Source organism: Oncorhynchus gorbuscha, linkage group LG01 (genome assembly GCF_021184085.1).
Source record: "Oncorhynchus gorbuscha isolate QuinsamMale2020 ecotype Even-year linkage group LG01, OgorEven_v1.0, whole genome shotgun sequence".
NCBI lineage: Eukaryota > Metazoa > Chordata > Actinopteri > Salmoniformes > Salmonidae > Oncorhynchus > Oncorhynchus gorbuscha.
In genome coordinates, this window is record NC_060173.1 from 83,180,586 (window position 1) to 83,201,120 (window position 20,535).

Sequence of the window (20,535 nt, forward strand, 5' to 3'; positions counted from 1 at the left end):
TGTACCCTCTCTCCCCATCCCTTCTTCCCCCATCTAGGCCCTCCATCCCACCCCAACATTAATATACTGTATATTTTAACATACCAAAATGTAAGGCCTGCTTGTCCGTTTCACTTGGGTATAGCCGGAGGATGGGGTTTTAAGTATAGAAGCATGGGAAAGGAAGCAGCCTGACAGTGGTTTAGAGCTGGGAGATTGCATAAACACAACTCCCAGTCCCACGGACTGATAAGACCCTGAATCCCTAAAGGGGTTCTCATTCGCCTCAGCCATGAAACAATGTTTCCTTGGTTAGTTGGTTTTCAGCAGCGACTCTACTTCACAGGAAACCGACTGGGCTCCAGATTTTGCGTCTGACCTGCCAGGAACAGAAGATGAATTAATCTACAGATATAAGTCAAGGTATTATCTTACCTCATTTGCACACACTGTATATATACTTTTTCTACTGTATTATTGACTGTATGTTTGTTTATTCCATGTGTAACTCTGTGTTGTTCTATGTGTCAAACTGCTTTGCTTTATCTTGGCCAGGTTGCAGTTGTAAATGAGAACTTGTTTTCAACTAGCCTACCAGGTTAAATAAAGGTGAAATAAATACATAAAAAATGTATCCAGTTGTGTAAAGTACTTAAGTAAAAATACTTGAAAGTACTAATTAAGTATTTTGTTGTTGTGTATATGTATTTAGTTTACTACACTACATCCCTAAAGAAAATATTTACCTTTCACTACCATACATTTTCTCTGACAACCAAAAGTACTCATTACATTTCGAATGCTCAGGCAGGATAGCAATATTGTCAAATTTACACACCTATTAATACAACACATTGTCATCTCTACTGCCTCTGATCTGGCATATTCACTAAACACAAATAGAGTGCTGGCGTGTGCCACTGTCTGTTCATAAATTAAAAAAACTAGAAAATCGTGCCATCTGGTTTGCTTAATATAAAGAATATGATATATATATATATATATATAGCTTTATATATTACTTTTTACTTTTACTTAAGTAAATCGGTTGAGTGCAGTCAATTGCTGTACTTTTTAACTAATTGTTTGGTGTTTGTGAATCTACTCACAACTCCCAGTATAACTTTTAGCTTTAAATGACAAATCCGTCCTGGTTGTACCATTGTACCAGTTTTGACAGTATACGTAGACACAAACCGTACATTAGAACATTTAGATGGTACATTTGTCTGCATTCCTCTCCACATCTGTTTTCAGTGACTCCCATGTCCCAAGAGATACATTAATTAATTAAAAAAATATTCAGTAACCAGCTGGCCATTCACTTTTTTACCAGCTATTAGAGATAAAAATACAAATGTTTTGTGTCAAACAATACAAAGCAACTTGATATTTCAATCATATCAGAACATAAGCGGATGTTCTCTTTCCCTCTTCAGTAATCTATTTTTATAGAAATAAATGGCACGACAAGCGATTATCCATTTGAGTCACTTATCTGCACAGAAAGAATGCTAGTATGCTAGGGCGAAGTGAGGTGATAGTCTGGCAAGGCAGGGCATGGGTTAATAAGTAATTTTTCAAATTGCTACAAGTTGAGGGAAAATTATGTGTAAAAGCAGTTGCTGGCATGCATTTGCCAGACTCTAATGTAGTTATCTGTAGCCTGGTTCTGGCATAAGCCGGTTTCAAACCCTATTGCTAGTGTACCATGTGGTCTTAATGATACCAGCCTGAGGCCTGAGGCCTTTACTTTACATTTGCCTTGTATTCTAGACGATCAAATGGTGGGAATCAACATGTTGATGGCGACGATACTCAGTAGGACACACTATCTGCACACCTGATAGGTTGTTGCAGGTGCAAACATTACGTATTGCCATTACTGGATTGTCATTGTTTGATTAACTATGGACAGTATCTATTTCTGACAGATGGAGAATCGACAGACTATTTTGACCTGCCTTATTGTGATCCTCGTGGCCTTAACACGTGAGCAACAATTACACTACTTCGCTTGACTTGGTCCTCCAACCTACTTTTCAATGCCCTTTTGAGGACAGTTGAATTTTTATCCTGATCCAGCAATGTCAACAGCAGTTTAGTGCTCTAATTGTCATGCTACAGCAAAAACATATAAGGCCTTTAAAAGTGGGGGAGAAAGCAATACAGTGCCTTGCAAAAAAAAGTATTCATCCCCCTTGGCGTTTTTCCAATTTTGTTGCATTACAACCTGTAATTTTAAATGGATTTTTATTTGGATTTCATGTAATGGACAAAATAGTCCATATTGGTGACGTGAAATGAAACAAAACAAAATGTAAAAATGTCAAATTAGTGAGTGTATATGTATTCACCCCCTTTGCTCTGAAGCCCCTAAATAAGATCTGGTGCAACCAATTACCTTCAGAAGTCACATAATTAGTTAAATAAAGTCCACCAGTGTGCAATCTAAGCGTCACATGATCTCAGTATATATACACCTATCTGAAAGGCCCCAGAGTCTGCAACACCACTAAACAAGGGGCACCACCAAGCAAGCGACACCATGAAGACCAAGGAGCTCTCCAAACAGGTCAGGGACAAAGTTGCGGAAAGGTACAGATCGGGGTTGGGTTATAAAAAAATATCAGAAACTTTGAACATCCCACAGAGCACCATTATATCCATTATTAAAAAATGGAACGAATATGGCACCACAACAAACCTGCCAAGAGAGGGCAGCCCACCAAAACTCAGGGACCAGGCAAGGATGGCATTAATCAGAGAGTCAACAAAGAGACCAAAGATAACGCTGAAAAAGCTGCAAAGTCCCACAGCGGAGATTGGAGTATTTGTCCATAGGACCACTTTAAGCAGTACACTCCACAGAGCTTGGCTTTATGGAAGAGTGGCCAGAAAATGCCATTGCTTAAAGAAAAAAATAAGCAAACACGTTTGGTGTTCGCCAAAAGGCATGTGGGAGACTCCCCAAACATATGGAAGAAGGTACTCTGATCAGATGAGACTAAAATTGAGCTTTTTGGCCATCAAGGAAAAAGCTATGTTTGGTGCAAACACAACACCTGTCATCACCTCGAGAACACCATCCCCAAAGTGAAGCATGGTGGTGGCAGTATCATGCTGTGGGGATGTTTTTCATCGGCAGGGGCTGGGAAACTGGTCAGAATTGAAGGAATAGCGGATGGCGCTAAATACAGGGAAATTCTTGAGGGAAAACAGTTTCAGTCTTCCATAGATTTTAGACTGGGACGAAGGTTCACCTTCCAGCAGGACAATGACCCTAAGCATACTGCTAAAGCAACACTCGGGGTAACATATAAATGTCTTGGAATGGCCTAGTCAAAGACCAGACCTCAATCCAATTGAGAATCGGTGGTATGACTTAAATATTGCTGTACACCAGCGGAACCCATCCAACTTGAAGGAGCTGGAGCAGTTTTGCCTTGAAAAATGGGCAAAAATCCCAGTGGCTAGGTGTGCCAAGCTTATAGAGACATACTCCAAGAGACTTGCAGCTGTAATTGCTGCAAAAGGTGGCTCTACAAAGTATTGACTTTTGGGAAGTGAATAGTTATGCACGCTCAAGTTATGTTTTTTTTGGTCTTATTTCTTGTTTGATACACAATAAAAAATGTTTTGCATCTTCAAAGTGGTAGGCATGTTGTGTAAATCAAATGATACAAAAGGCAACAAAATAGGGAATATGCCAAGGGGGGTGAATACTTTCGCAAGCCACTGTATATCTCCGAACTGTCCTATTCCAAATACAAGAGCTTTGTGGTCCAACAGTTGTTTCGCTGTCAGTTTTTATACCACCTAAAAATAATGGAAAAACACATTCTAACTAGTATCTACTGATTCAGTAGTACTAAAAGAGACATGCGAGACTGTGGAATATTTCACCGCCTCCTCCCTCGCTCCGTAATGGTCTGGGATTTATATGAAAAAAAAAGTTTTGTTGACACATCCTTAACAGACATGAAATCACCAACCCACTGCCGAAAATCTACAGTTCTATCGAATGGTTGTTTTTTACTCTTATTTTGTACTAGATTGGGAGTTGGGATAAACGGGTCTGCTGTCACGATGTGTTTACTTTTCACCAACTCTTGTTTTTTTCTAGGGCTTAGCGAGGGTGGCTACGTTGCACAGTGTAACAGGCTGACGTTCGACCACTACGTGCATGGTTACTGCCTCCCAAACTTCAACCAGAGCATGGAAGCTAGCAACTATCAGCACAGATGTCCCTGGCCCACCTTTAAAGGGTGCGTGTGTGTACCCCTACAACAGAGGGGTTTGTTGTACAGCCTGACCTGCCTCTAGCCTTCCTGCCTATTTTGTACTTTGTATTGAGGGGGGGGCTGAGCTCACATCCCCTGGCTGATGAGTGAGAACAGAGGAAAGGGCTAAGTATAGACGAGTATGACCATTTTGAATGGCTATATCGCTAAAGATACGACCTTTAGTCATGGGAGAGTCAGAGAGTCAGTTCCTGTCTCCGGGGTGTTTTTGTGTAACTTCACGTTAGAGCTGATTCAATGTTTTGGGGTGGTAGCCTAGTGTACATGTCTAGCCACACTGCTCCACTCGTATTTCTCCGACATCACATGTTTGTTCAGAGCGAAGATGTAGTGCTAGCCCATTAATTACACTGTAATAATTCATATATTACTGTTGACATCGCCTGCAGGGCCCAAACCCTGGAGAACTAAATGGTGTGTTTGGGTGGTGTCTCTTTAACACGGGTAACAGATCAACCGGTTACACCCTGAAATTTGAGCGATTGGTTCACAGTAGTCCAGGCTATTTAGTACATGCTACTTTTATTAGTCTGTTTTGACAGTGGCTCCGGCCCATTTCTCTCCCCTTTCTTCCTGAAGTGTGCACTTGTTCACTCCCCACTAAAAGGAATGGAGTGAGTGAATGCCCACTTCAGGAGAGAAATAAGGAAATGGAACATTACGTTTTTTCCCCTTTTCACCATCAGCTCCTACATCATTTTGAAGCACTGTGTGGAACAAGTAGCCACCAGTACCAGGTGTGTGGAGCCTTCACTGAAGGATGACATCTTCCTAGAGGTGCACCAGATGTTCTTCTCACTCTGCTCGCGTGTGGAGGACCCGGCTTTCGCTGTCCTGATGTTGCTGATTCTGCCTTGTATCATCACCATTCTGCTCCTCCCCCTGCTGTGTGTCCACATCACCACAACCACTGGGCTCTGAGAGCCAACCCTCTTGGTGGACAAATCTTACAAATGCACACACACACACGCACACAAAATACACTTTCACTTGAGACACACTAGACGTAGCCAACAGAAAGTTGGATATCTGTTTAACATTCAGAAACACACATTTTTGTACACCCATATATTGTATGTTGAATAATGGTACTTATAGTATTGTAATACCCTGTTATGTTCTTAAATAAGTATTGAATAAAAATGTGATAGATTTATTTGAAACACATAAATATTTATTTTCAGACAAAAAAATAACAATTTGTTTTACAGTAGTTTGAAAACCTCTTTACAATAATAACAGGCTGAACCGCTATTCAAGTATCCACATAACATAAATATCTTTCAGTATTGCTAATGCTAAAGTAATTCATAATTTATCATAAAATTAACACATACTTTTTTTCTCAGACAGACAAACCCCACTTCAATAGGTATCGTTTTCAGAGCAGAAAGACTTATCTTTGTGTGTGTGTGTGTGTGTGTGTGTGTGTGTGTGTGTGTGTGTGTGTGTATTTGTGTGTGACATGGCTTCAGGATGATTTTAACTCAGGTATAGCATGTATAAACCATACTCACCTTCTTAAGAGTGACACTAAAAACATTGTCCTTCATTACAAGTGAGCTGCAGAAAATGCTTTAAATGCCACATTCACCTACCTAACAATAAACCTGTTATCTACTTCCCCAGAGTCTGATGAACTAGTGGATACCATTTTTATGTCTCTGCGTACAGTATGCAGGAAGGTAGTTTTGCGAGTCAAAGCTAACTAGCATTAGCACAATGACTGGTGCTAATTAGCTAACTGTTCCAGTAGACTTCCAGTCATTGTGTTAATGCTAGTTAGCATTGAGGGAACTAGCTCGTAGCTTCATTGTCAAAATCTTGAACTATCCCTTTAAAGGGGACCTTCACCTTTATAACTTTATATTCATTACATGGTGCAAACGTGTAGGACAAGCTGGGAATGACCCATTAATAAAAAATAAAAAAATGAACATACAATTGGTTGTTGCCACAGGGTTAGCAGTGCTATCATATTACTTATGAAGGTAGATGCATAAAAGATATACAGGTAATCTAATTGCATACATTTCTGATTGTCTACAGTACTTCTTAACGCCTTCACAAATGTCCTAGTCATCCAATCAAATGAAGAAAAAAAAGATCCCAGAGACTTTAAGTGAGAGATGGGTAAGTAGCAGCGGCTAAAACATAACGCTATATTCCTAGATTTTGGGTGGGTGGTCTGGTCTGTGCTAGCATGGAGGTATCAGGCGACGAAACATTGTGGATTCCCAACATCTAACATGCCAGGCCTTTTTCATGGGCCTAGAACCATTTTCTTTTCATGTCCCTGCTCCAAATCTTGAGGAATCCAGACAGAACAGAAGAAAGTGGCTACACTATACCTTTTTATTATCTTGAATAATAACCACTCTTCCAAATCTTTATTTTTTTCCAAGTGACTGAGTGATTGTTTTACTGAGTGTAGGCATATCCACCACAGGGCCACTGGGATCTCTGGTAGCCCTCAACACACCAGCAAGCCCGTGTTCTCAAACAACAAAGACCGTTCCCCATTTTTCCTTCACATCAAGTGAGGGGGAAGCTTTCTCCCCTTGCCCTCTTCCCATTTTCATGTCTGACGCCATGGTAACTGTGATACCTTTTGCCTTTGACATGCCAAATTCAATGCCAGTAGCTGTCTATTACTCCAAGCCCAGAGTAAAGCACGGCCACTTTGGTCTGAGATTCTATTGACTTAAGTCCTTCCTTCAGAAGCCAAGTTGACGCTAGCATACCTCTAGTTTAACAGAGCAGCGGAAGAGACAGTGCAGACAAAGTAGAGACTATCAAAACAACATCCCTGGAAACTTACTATATAGGCCTGTACATTCAATACGTCTCACACAGTAGGGGCTAAAGTAGGTTGTCCATACACAACATGCCATTGCAATTCCAGTATCTACACTCTTAGGGAAAAAAGCTGCTAAATAGTAGTACCTTGTAGGGTTCTTCGGATTGTCCCCATAGGGGGGAACCCTTTGCAGAGGGTTCTATCTTGAATCTTTTATATAGTGTTCGTTATAGAACTCCCTGTATATGGTTCTACCTAGAGCATGCTGGGAAATACTGTATGATATATGGTTCTATGAAGAACCCTTGCCTTCCAAAGAATCCTTATTGCCATCTAAAGAATTATCAAAGAACTCTTTCCTCCAAAAACGGTTCTTAGAATGTTAAAGGTTCTAGGTAGAACCCTTTCCCTTACAAAGAACCCTTGTCTTCCAAAAAGGGATCTTCAGATCAAAACGTTTCTTGGTAGAACCCTATCCCTCCGCAAATAACCTTTTTAGAACCTTTTTTTTCTAAGAGTGTAGTGTTTGTACGACAAGAGTCAATAAGACATGTGATGTTACACTTCTCTAGTGGGGTCTATTTAAAAAGAAAACAGCAGTATCATATTATACAATGCATCATTTCGTCAAATTCAGCAGATGCTTCAATATTTGAAACATGGTCTCCACTTCACGTGTATCAATTTAAACCTATGGTTCTGCTGCACTGTTCATGATAACATAGTCCATTTTAAACAGACAAACATTCTGTGTGGGGTAGAAACTTGAACCTTTGGGAAAAGAGTCCATTCCAATCATTGTACATGTTAAACACATGCCAAGTTGTATATAATCACTTCTGAACCACCTGTGTGTATAATTTTAAATATTTCCTTGAATGGTTTGTGTACACAACAGGGACACAAAACCAATGATCAATGATCTATTTGCTTTACAAAGGTTAGTTTTACCTTACGCTATAGTACCCTTCACATCCAACAGTTGCCTACAGAACATGGAAGTACACAATGTCAGTGGTGCTACACAGTGATTTTGATACCTGTGGTATAATTCCAGTGACTTTGACAAAGGTTTTGAATAATGTTAATAATTGCAAATTTTTCCAACTAACAGGCATTTAGAATGCATCCCATATGTCAATATCGCTTCATGTAATTTTGGCAACTAACAACAAACTAAAGTAAATAGGTAGGCTAACATTTAATTCGGTAAGGTCACAAAAATACTAAAGAAAAATTTAAACATGTTCAAGGTCAGCAGATCTCAATGTGTTTACTTGTATGCATCCACAATCATTGGATTGGCCTGTTGGGCAGAATATACCTTATAAAGTAACATCTCTCCAAAACACACATAATCCTCATGTACTGTATCTTCGTTTAAGGGAGAACTGCATTCAGAGGGGATCAACGAATGCATCTTCTCCTGTTATTGGACCAGGGAACTGGTGTGTCGGTGCAGGTGAATCACAAAGGTCAAAAGTGAACGTATCCTGTGAGGAGCACACAACTAAAGGGAGTGCACACAGTGAAAATAATGCCGATCTTCCTGTTTGGTTAACGTGGTCATTGAATTCCACTGGTAATGGCTACAGTACGAAGAAGGGTAAAAATGCAGTTATGCTGAGGAGGGCAGTGGAGTATTGGCTCCCAGTGAAACCAGTGGCTGTCATACAACCAGTGTTCATTCCACCGGTGCCCCAAATAAATTGGACTCCAACACTGGGAGGGAAAACCAACCTACTGGAGTACTTGGGGTTGTTGTCATTGCACTTACGCCCGGAACCTGTAGAGAGCTTGACCGTTAAAAGTAAGAGGAAGAACCCATGTCCAGGGTTTGAGTGGGGACGAGTGTTTATGAACTATTGGTCTGTGTTTAAAAGGTGCAATGTCCATGTCACGCACTTGAGGATTCCTGACACGCTCAGCAACAGTAGGGCAGCAGAACTACTGACCTCTTTGAGAGGAAAAACTGTTGCAGCAGGAAAACCAGAAACAAATTATAACAGTGGGGTTATTCCTTTACATCATTTTTAGATCAAAGTACAGCAGAATTTGAATATAATATATGTATATACAGTATATATACACATAATGTTTCTCTGATGGACGAAAATCCTACCGTCATCTGAGTGTTTTCAAGACACAGCTCCCAGACGTAATAAGAAACATGCTCGTGATTGGAAGATGGAGAGAGCCTTGGAAGATGGAGAGAGCCGATTGGGCCTACCCGTGTGAAGTGTCTACACAAGCATGTGAATCTCATTATACTCGTCCCGACCATCCTCGTCAAAGTTGGGGGAGTCCTCATTTTCTCCGTCGAGCTGTAAGAGCGAGAGATGTTGGGATGTCATCAGAATCCTCATTCATATTGTCTTGATGCTTTGGCCAATATAGTGAAACAATAATAGAAGAATAGGCATTTAGCAGACATTTGAATCCAAAGCGATTTACAGTCATGCGTGCATACATTTTACACGTGGCTGGTCCCAGGAATCTAACCCACAATTCTGTCATTGTCACACACACACACACACACACACACACACACACACACACACACACACACACACACACACACACACACACACACACACACACACACACACACACACACACACACACACACACACACACACACACACACACACACACACCCTCTGTGTTTTGATCAAGTCCGTTCTCCAGGACCCCGTGCGTCCTGTTTTCGTTAAGATCATGTGGTTGAGAGACTTGACTTCGAGGAGATAAACATTTTACAAATGTATTGTTAACTGAATTAAAGTACTGTGTAGCATGCACATTTCACAAATAAACAGAAATCCCCTTGCGAACACAGGACATCAGTGTTATTATTTGTAACGTGTGACCCAATGTTGCCTGGACCAGATGATTGTGCCTGAATTCAGAAAATTCCAGGAATGTCCACCTACCGCCTGAAGCTCACGCTCCTCAAAGATCCGGGAGAGGATGAGGCGGCGGAGCGGCACGGTCATGATGAGGATGAAGGGGAAGGCGAGTGAGGCCACGGTCGACTTGACCACCCACAGTAGCACAATGCAGGCCAGCTGGATGATGGTGAACATGTTCATACGCCACGTCTTCACCTGTGGCCCACGCACACACAAACATGTAAATGGGGCAGACTTTAAGTACAGCCTTACCCATAATTGAAATAAATTCAATTCATATTTTATATTCATTTGTTTAGGAATAATGATCTGGGCAGGACAATTAACACATACTGTTCATAGAGATGAGACAGACATACACTGAGTGTACAAAACATTAGGAACACATTCGTGTGGGCATGGACACTACAAGGTGTCGAAAGCATTCCACAGGGATGCTGGCCCATGTGGACTCCAATGCTTCTCACAATTGTGTCAATTTGTCTGGATGTCCTTTGTGTGGCGGACCATTCTTCATACACACAGGAAACTGTTGATTGTGAAAAACCCAGCAGAGTTGTGGTTCCTGACACACTCAAACCAGGGCGTATGGCACCTACTACCATACTCCGTTCATTGGGACAAATATTTTGTCTTGCCAATTCAACCTCTGAATGGCACACATGTACAATCCATGTCTCAATTGCCTCAAGGCTTAAAAATCATTCTTTAATTAACCTGCCTCCTTCCCTTCATCTACACTGATTGAAGTGGATTTAACAAGTGACATCAATAAAGGATCATATCTTTCACCTGGATTTACCTGGTCAGTCTTTGTCATGAAAAGAGCAGGTGTTCCTAAAGTTTTTTGTACACTAGTAAGTTAAGTTAAGATGTGCTACCCTGCCTATGGAAATGATTATATAGCGGGGCAGCAGGTAGCCTAGTGGTTAGTGTTGGGCTAGTAACCAAAAGGTTGCTGGATCAAATCCCTGAGCTGACAAGGTAAGAATCTGTCATTCTGCCCCTGAACAAGGCAGTTAACCCACTGTTCCCTGATAGGCTGTCATTGTAAATAAGAATTTGTTCTTAACTGGCTTGCCTCGTTTAATAAAGGTAAAAAAATAGAATTAGATGGATTGAGCTCCATCTAGTGGGTGGATCCCCTTCTGTCTTTCACTAACATTGACAGCCTGCACCTGACTAGACATGGATCAAAAACACACCTATTGCAAAACCGACATTAGATCAATGTCTATGGTCAACTTTATCCTTTTATCATTTGATTGCAAAGTAAGTCCACACACACAATCCCACTCAAACATGCAAAACCAGGATACCAAAATAGATTGGGGACAAATCTATAAAAACAGAGGTTGAGTAGACTCTCCATCGTATTCTGCTATTGGGCTCACCTTGGTCACGTATATGTGGTCGGGGTGGTGCTTGGCGGGCGTGAACATGAGTGTGATGCGCTCGTAGAGCTGGATGCCAGTGATCGACGTGACGCCCATGTAGAGGAAGATCCCGAACAGCACGGCCAGTGGGATGTTACGGAGCACGTCCGTCATCACGATAGACATGCCTTAGGAAAACACAAGTCCAAGGTGAAAGGTCAAATGTGTGAGATCCAGGTCGCATGGGGATCTGTAGGTTGGTTGAATTCAGATCGACTGAGCCAGTTCAGCAGTAATCTCGGTTAACCCGGAACTCAAATCTGGTTATATTGAAGTAGTCTGTCCACCAGTAAATAGTTCTGGTGTAACACCATTCAAGAACGTCTGTTACAGTACCTTTCAAACACATTCATTCCCCTCGCATTCATTCCCATTCATTCCCATATTTTGTTGCATAACAACCTGTAATTTTAATTGATTTTTTGTTTCGATTTCATGTAATGGACATACACAAAATAGTCCAAATTGGTGAAGTGAAAAAAAAAATGACTTGTTTCAAAAAATGATAAAGTGGTGTGTACATATTACATTTACATTTAAGTAATTTAGCAGACGCTCTTATCCAGAGCGACTTCAACCCCTTTGCTATGAAGCACCTAAATAAGATCTGGTGCAACCAATTACCTCACATAATTAGTAAACCTGTGTGCAATCTAAGTGTCATATGATCTGTCACATGATCTCAACATATAACCTGTTCTGAAAGGCCCCAGAGTCTGCAACACCACTAAACAAGGGGCACCACCAAGCAAGCGGCACCATGAAGACCAAGGGGCTCTCCAAACAGTTGTGGAGAAGTAGAGATCAGGGTTGGGATATAAATAATATCTTAAATTGACTTCGGGGGGGGGGGGGGGGGTTGAATAGTTATGCACACTCAAGTTCTCTGTTTTTTGTGTTATTTCTTGTTTGTTTCACAATAAAACATATTTTGCATCTTCAAAGTGGTAGACGTGTTGTGTAAATCAAATGATACAAAGCCCCCCCAAAAATATATTTTAATTCCAGGTTGTAAGGCAACAAAATAGGAAAAATGCCAAGGGGTGTGAATACTTTCGCAAGCCACTGCAGGTTTAACCACAGAGAACGCTATATACACAGATAAACTACACCACTGGTATTAGAACATAGTCCCTATCAACCATTGACTATTTATTTTCCTATTTCTTAGTTTGCTGTCCATGTTACATTTCTGAGTGCAACAGTACAGCACACCTTACAAGATACTCTGGGATACACTAGTGACCATATCCCCCATGCATCCCGCAAAGGCGGAGGTGTTGCTAACATTTACGACAACAAATGTCAATAATTTTTTTTTTTTTTAAATGACTGCATCTTCGTCTTTTGAGTTTCTAGTCATAACATCTATGCAGTCACCTTTTACAGGATTACTGGCCCATATACAGCGTTCCTCACTGAGTTCCCTCAATTCCTATCGGACCATGTAGTCATTGCAGATAATATTCACATTTTTGGTGACTTTAATATGGAAAAGTCCACAAACCCACTACCAAATGCTTTAGGAGCCTTTATCGACTCAACATGTCTCCGGACCTACGCATTGCAACAGTCATACCCTGGATCTATTTTTGTCCCATGGAATAAACATTGTGGCTCTAAACGTTTTTTCCTCATAATCCTGGACTTTGGGACCAATATCTTATTATGCTTGCAATCGCAACAAATTATCTGATCAGACCCCAACCGAGGATTATCAAAAGCTGTGCTATAAATTCTCGGACAACCAAAAGATTCCTAGATGCCCTTCCAGACTCCCTCCACCTACCCAAAGATGTAGAGTAATCTGTTAACCACCTAGCCTACATTTAACCCTACGTATTACCCTAGATGCAGTCACACCTTTTAAAAACAACAAATATTTGTCACAAGAAATTAGCTCCCTGGTATAAAGAAAATACCCGAACCCTGAAAGCAAGCTTCCTCGGACAGGGCCACAATGACTTCTGATCCCTCCTGTCTCAGCATCCAGTTTTTATGCTGCCATAGTTTGTGTCGGGGGATAGGGTCAGTCTGGTGTATCTGGAGTATTTCTCCTCTCTTATCTGATTGTCCTGTGTGAATTTAAGTATGCTCTCTCGAATTCTCTCTTTTTTATTTCTCATTCTCTCTTTGAGGACCTGAGCCCTAGGACCATGCCTCAGGACTATCTGGCCTGATGTCTCCTTGCTGCCCCCAGTCCACCTGGCCGTGCTGTTGCTCCAGTTTCAACTGTTCTGCCTGCGGCTATGGAACCCTCATCTGTTCACCGGACGTGCTACCTTGTCCCAGACTTGCTGTTTTCAACTCTCTAGAGACAGCAGGAGTGGTAGAGATACTCTGAATGATCAGCTATGAAAAGCCAACTGACATTTTCTCCTGAGTTGTTGACCTGTTGCACCCTCTACAACCACTGAGATTATTATTATCTGACCCTGCTGGTCATCTATGAACATTTGAACATCTTGGACATGTTCTGTTATAATCTCCACCCGGCACAGCCAGAAGAGGGCTGGCCACCCTTCATAGTCTGGTTCATCTAGGTTTCTTCCTAGGTTCTGGCCTTCTATGGAGTTTTTCCAAGCCACCAAGCTTCTACACTTGCATTGCTTGCTGTTTGTTTTTTTTGGCTGGGTTTCTGGACAGCACTTTGTGACATCAGCTGATGTAAGAAGGGCTTTATAAATAAATTTGATTCCAGAAAATTGGAATGGTAATGGCGCTCCACCAAACTGTAAGACTTCCGACTATCTTGGAAATACAGTACTGTGCAATATCGTAGAGCCTTCACTGCTGCACGATTAGCATATTTTTCCAACCTAATTGAGAAGAATAAAAACATCATTTGCATTTTTTTGATACTTTCACAAAGCTAACTAAAAATCAGCATTCCCCAAGGAGAGGATGGCCTTCACTTCAGCAGTGATGAATTCATGAACTTTGACTTTGATGAAAAGATCATGATCATTAGAAAGCAAATTACAGACTCCTCTTTGAATCTACATATTTCTCCAAAACTCAGTTGTTCAGAGTCTGCACAGAACTGCCAGGACCAAAGATCAATGGAGACACTCAAGTTTCTTAATCCTGTATCTCTTGACACATTCACAAATATAGTCATGCCCTCTAAACCTTCCAGCTGCCTACTGGACACTATTACAACTAAACAACTGAAAGAGCTACGTCCTGTGCTTTGGCCCTCCTATGTTGAACATAATAAACAGCTCCCTATCCTCCATATGTGTCCCAAACTCACTAAAAGTGGCATTAATAAAGACTCTCCTGAAAAAGCCAAACCACCCAATCCCCTCAAAAATGTTAGAAAAAGCTACTGCCGTCCCGAAGACAAATAATGTATACGAAACGCTCCAGTTTGGTTTGAGACTGCACTTGTGAAAGTGGTAAATTACCCTTTAATGGCGTCAAACCAAGGCTCTGCATCTGTCCTTGGGCTCCTAGACCTTAGTTCCGCTTTTGACACCATCAGGCACAACATTCTTTTGGAGAGATTGAAAACCCTAATTGATCTACACCAGGTATTCCCAAACTGGGGTAATGCCGTCGGGGGTACGCCAAATAAAATATATATATATATTTGTGGAGGACTTAATTATTCCTGCTGCCGAGGATATGGTTGGGACAATGCTGGGGTAAAAGGCCAACAAAAACTATCAAACAACACTGTTTCACGACGCATCAGTGACATGGCAGGAGATGTTTTGAAACAATTACTGCTTTGCATACAAGCCAGTGAATTCTATGCATTACAGCTGGATGAGTCAACAGACGTTGTGGGCCTGGCACAGCTCCTGGTATATGTCCGTTACGTTTATGGGGGGGACAATTAAGGAAGACATCCTCTTCTGCAAACCGCTGGAAACCAGGACAATAGGAGAGGATATTTTTAAGTACTGGACAGCTTTGTGACATAAAATGGACATTGGTGGTCAATATGTGTTGGTACTGATGGCACAAAAGCCATGACAGGGAGACATGGTGGAGTAGTAATGCGCGTGCAAGCAGTTGCTCCCGATGCAACTTGGGTACACTGCAGCATCCACCGAGAGACTCTTGCTGCCAAGGGAATGCCTGACATCTTGAAATGTGTTTTGGACACTACAGTGAAAATGGTTAACTTTGCTAAAGCAAGGCCTGTGAACTCTCGTGTATTTTCTGCACTACGCAATGATATGGGCAGCGACCATGTAACACTTTTGTGCTCGTTATTAAGAGGCAAAGTATTGAAACTGTTTTATTTATTTATTAAGAGACGAGCTTAACGTTTTCTTGACTGACCACATTTTTCACTTGTCTGACCGCTTGCATGATGACGTGTTTCTCACACGACTGGCCTATCTGGGTGATGTTTTTTCTCACCTGAATTATCTGAATCTAGGATTACAGAGACTTTCCGCAACTATATTCAATGTGCGGGAAAAAATTGAGGGTATGATTACGAAGTTGGAGCTCTTCTCTGTTTGCATTAACAAGGACCACACACAGGTCTTTCCATCGTTGTATGTTTTTTTGTGTGCAAATGAACCCAAGGTTATGGACAATGTCAAATGTGATATAGCGAAGCACCTGAGTGAGTTGTGTGCGCAATTACGCAGGTACTTTCCCAACTCGGATGATACAAACAACTGGATTCGTTATCCCTTTCATGTCCATGCTGGTCATTTATGAACATTTGAACATCTTGGCCATGTTCTGTTATAATCTCCACCCGGCACAGCCAGAAGAGGACTGGCCACCCCACATAGCCTGGTTCCTCTCTAGGTTTCTTCCTAGGTTTTTGGCCTTTCTAAGGAGTTTTTCCTAGCCACCGTGCTTCTACACCTGCATTGCTTGCTGTTTGGGGTTTTAGGCTGGGTTTCTGTACAGCACTTTGATATATCAGCTGATGTACGAAGGGCTATATAAATACATTTGATTTGATGTGCTGCCTCCAGTCCACTTACCGATATCTTACAACAGGTGGTTCTGTGAAAAATTTAATTGAATCAGAAGCCACTGCCAGATTTCTGGATTGGACTGCTCTCAGAGTATCCTGCCTTGGCAAATCACGCTGTTAAGACACGGATGCCCTTTGCAACCACATACCTATGTATGACAGGATTCTCGGCCCTCACTAGCATGAAAACTAAATACAGGCACAGACTGTGTGTGGAAAAAGTCTGAGACTCTCCAATACAACCCAACATTGCAGAGTTATGTGTCTCATTAACACATTTTTTTATGAACAAATAAGGTTTTACATGTAAGGTGTCTAAGTAAAGAGCAAAATGATTGATTATTATTATTTGTGGCCTAGTCCTATAAGATGTCTTTATCACTTCCCGCGAGCCAGGTTGTGACAAACTTACACTCATTCTTATATTTAATAAATGTATCGTATAGTGTGTGTGTGGCAGGCTTACAATGATGGCAAAAAACAGCTGGAGGCTGGGCTTTCTCCTATAGAGCTACATGTTAATTGAATGGTCTGCCTATCCGTGTGAGAGACACAGACTCGGTCTTGACCATTATGTCTTTACTGAAGACTCATCTCTTCAATAGGTTCTATGATTGAGTTTAGTCTGACCAAGGGGTGCAACCAATGGACTGGAGTGACGAACCGCCCTTGCTGTCTCTGCCTGGCCGGCTCCCCTTTCTTCACTGGGATTCTCTCCCTCTGACCCTATTATAGGGGCTAAGTCACTGGCTTACTAGTGGTTTTCCATGGCATCCCTAGGAGGAGTGCGTCATGTCGTGCCACGCTTTTTTCGCTATACTCGACTTGAGTGGGTTGAGTCACTGACGTGATCATCCTGTCTGGTTTTGCAGCCCTTCGGGCTTGTGCGGTGGAGAAGATCTTAGTGGGCTATACTCAGCCTTGTCTCAGGGTAGTAAGTTGGTGGTCTATTGATATCCCTCTAGTGGTGTGGGACTGTGCTTTGGCTAAGTGGGTAGGGTTATATCCTGCCTGGTTGGCCCTGTCTGGGGGTATCGTCGGACAGAGCCACAGTGTCCACCGACCCCCCAAGTCTCAGCCTTCAGTATCTATGCTGTAATAGTCTATGTGCTGGGAGGCAAGGGTGAGTCTGTCCTATCTCATGAATTCTTCCTGTCTCATCTGGTGTCCTGTGTGAATTTAAGTATGCTATCTCTAATTCTCCCATCTCTCTGTCTGTATCTGTCAGAGGACCTGAGCCCTATGACCATGCCTCAGGACAACCTGGCATGATGGCTCCTGGCTGTCCCCAGTCCACTTGGTTGTGCTGCTGATCCAGTTTTTGCTGTTTTGACTGTGGCTATGGAACCTTAACCTGTTCACCAGACGTGCTATCTTGTCCCAGACCTGCTATTTTCGACCCTCTCTCTCTCTTTCTCTCTCTCTACCGCACCTGCTGTCTCGACCTCTGAATGCTTGGCTATGAAAAGCCAACTGACATTTAGTTCTGAGGTGCTGACCGGTTTCACCCTCTACAACCACTGTGATTATTATTTGACCCTATTGGTCATTTATGAACGTTTGAACATCTTGAAAAACGATCTGGCCTTAATGGCCATGTACTCTTATAATCTCCACCCGGCACAGCAAGAAGAGGACTAGCCACCCCTCAGAGCCTGGTTCCCTTCTAGGTTTCTTCCTAGGTTCCTGCCTTCATAGGGAGATTTTCATTGCCATACATCTGCTGATGTAAAAAGGGCTTTATAAGTACATTTGAATTGATTTTGATCAATGCCACCTTCCTTCACATCACACTAGGGCCTACATCCAATCCTTTCCAGAAAAACAGCATCCTCCTCACCCACGAGCACCGCAACTACCAGGCCCGTCACCCGCTGCTCCTTCACCTCCTGGATCATAGGCTTCTCGCCAGGCGCTGTGGCCTTGCTCATGACAGTAAGGGCGTTGACATGCGTGACCGAGCGCACAGTGGCGGCTGTGAGCCAGGGCAGGCCTAACAGAGGGCACATGGCGCCCAGCGTGACAATGAGCAGCAGGTCCAGGTGGAAGCCCGATCCCTTGACCAGGCGACGCTCCTTCTTGCTGACGATTAGTCTAGGATGGGAGGATGGAGGAAGAGTAAAGAGAGGGGGGGTAAGGAATGGGTAAGGAAGGTGTAAATCACACACACCTGTACACATACATTCACACATGCATCCACATGCATGTTTACACATACATGCATAAACACATATGTGCAAAATCACATGTATGTTCACACACACACAAACACAAGTAAAAACCCAGCACACGTATGCAGCCCAGGTCACCACATATAGAAACAAGCACTATTTTCATGTTCTTATTTGTTTAGTATTGTGCCTGTGATATAAAGTCAGTAATCTTCACTCTACTCTAATGTGATTGGTAAATGCCAGAGAAGGAACAGAAGTCAGTTGGTTAAATCATTATGGCCTGCAGCCAATTGATAGTTGACATTGTTGAACTTGCAGTACCTCCAACTCTGTTTATAGATTTGCTTCACAACATCATCCTACCAAAAACTGGTTTCTCGATAGCAACCCCTACACTGATATCACCATGGTTACCCAACTAGCACGTATGAGACAACATATATCCTCATCGCCCAGACGGCATCCCTAGCCGTGTCCTCAGAGCATGCGCAGACCAGCTGGCTGGTGTGTTTACGGACGTATTCAATCTCACCCTATCCCAGTCTGCTGTCCCCACATGCTTCGAGATGGCCACCATTGGTCTTGTACCAAAGAAGGCAAAGGTAACTGAACTAAATTACTATCGCCCCGTAGCACCAACTTCTGTCATCATGAAGTGCTTTGAGAGGCTGGTCAAGGATCATAACACCTCCACCTTGCTTACCACCCCAATAGGTCCACAGACGTAACACTGCACACTGCCCTATCCCATATGGACAAGAGGAATACCTATGTAAGAATGCTGTTCATTGACTATAGCTCAGCATTCAACACCATAGTACCCTCCAAGCTCATCATTAAGCTGGAGGCCCTGGGTCTCAACCCTGCCCTGTGAAATTAGGTCCTGGACATCCTGACGGGCCACTCCCAGGTGGTGAAAGTAGGAAACAACAACTCCACTTCGCTGATCCTCAACACTGGGGCCCCACAAGGGTGCGTGCTCAGCCCCCTCCTCTTTACTCCTAGTTCAATCATGACTGGGTGGCCATGCACGCCTCCAACTCAATCATCAAGTTTGCAGATGACAGACCAGTAGTAGGTTTGATTACCAACAATGACGAGACACCCTACAAGGAGGAGGTTAGGGCACTAGGAGTGTGGTGTCAGCAAAACAACCTCTCACTCAACGTCAACAAAACAAAGGAGATGATCATGGACTTCAGGAAAAAGCAGAGGGAGCACCCCCCCCCCCTATCCACATCGACAGGACAGCAGTGGAGAAGGTGGAAGGTTTTAAGTTCTTCAGCGTACACATCACTTACAAACTGAAATGGTCCAACCACACATACAGTGTGGTGAAGGTACAACAGCACCTTTCAACTTTTCAACTGGCTTGGCACCTAAAACCCTCACAAACCTTTACAGATGCACAATTGAGAGCATCTTGTCGGGCTGCATCACCGCCTGGTACGGCAACTGCACCGCCCACAACCGCAAGGCTCTCCAGAGGGTGGTGCGGTCTGCACAACGCATCCACCAGGGGTAAACTACCTGCCCTCCAGGACACCTACAGCACCTGATGTTACAGGAAGGCCAAAAAGATCATCAAGGATAACAAGCACCCGAGCCACTGCCTGTTCACGCCATTACCATCCAGAAGGTGAGGTCAGTACAGGTGCATCAAAGCTGGGACCGAGAGACTGAAAAACAGCCATCACTAACACAGAGAGGCTGCTGCCTACATACAGACTTGAAATCATTGGCCACTTTAAAAAATGGATCACTAGTCACGTTAATAATGTTTAAATATCTTGCATTACTCATATTATATGTATATACTGTATTTTATACCATCTATTGCATCTTACCTATGCCACTCTGTCTTTGCTCATCCATTTATATATATTATTCTTCCTTTACTTAGATTAGTGTGATTAGGTAGTTGAAGTGGAACTGTTAGATTACATGTTAGTTATTGCTGCACTGTTGGAACTAGA

The 20,535-nt window shown here is 42.5% G+C and overlaps 2 protein-coding genes across 3 annotated transcripts in view; one reads left to right on the plus strand and one right to left on the minus strand.

Annotated features, from left to right (window-relative positions):
- The first annotated feature begins 236 nt into the window (after window positions 1-236).
- LOC124043765 lies at window positions 237-5,463 on the plus strand. Of its 2 annotated transcripts, none has more exons than XM_046362712.1 (4): window positions 237-402; window positions 1,898-1,971; window positions 4,106-4,247; window positions 4,970-5,463. In XM_046362712.1, exons 2-4 carry the CDS (start codon window positions 1,914-1,916, stop codon window positions 5,202-5,204), a joined length of 435 nt encoding a protein of 144 aa, XP_046218668.1. In that variant the 5' UTR covers window positions 237-402; window positions 1,898-1,913; the 3' UTR covers window positions 5,205-5,463. The 2 variants fall into 2 exon arrangements, with proteins under 2 accessions (XP_046218668.1, XP_046218660.1); XM_046362704.1 differs by having other exon boundaries at window positions 244-402; window positions 1,914-1,971.
- Window positions 5,432-20,535, minus strand: part of LOC124043776 (anion exchange protein 3-like) — a 94,716-nt gene continuing 79,612 nt past the window's right edge. The window contains exons 20-23 of the mRNA XM_046362725.1: window positions 18,226-18,479; window positions 11,390-11,559; window positions 10,017-10,190; window positions 5,432-9,407 (exon numbers count right to left, since the gene is read on the minus strand). Of these exons, the coding sequence (XP_046218681.1) occupies window positions 9,327-9,407; window positions 10,017-10,190; window positions 11,390-11,559; window positions 18,226-18,479 (679 nt within the window). The 3' untranslated portion in view covers window positions 5,432-9,326. The remainder of the gene's footprint in view (window positions 9,408-10,016; window positions 10,191-11,389; window positions 11,560-18,225; window positions 18,480-20,535) is intronic.

Bases quoted from the DNA above. Each gene is read 5' to 3' on its own strand.
- LOC124043765 (XM_046362712.1), top strand. From the start codon at position 1,914: ATGGAGAATCGACAGACTATTTTGACCTGCCTTATTGTGATCCTCGTG. The intron at 1,972-4,105 runs GTGAGCAACAAT...GTTTTTTTCTAG, and splicing joins GATCCTCGTGGCCTTAACAC to GGCTTAGCGAGGGTGGCTAC. The intron at 4,248-4,969 runs GTGCGTGTGTGT...TTTCACCATCAG, and splicing joins CCCTGGCCCACCTTTAAAGG to CTCCTACATCATTTTGAAGC.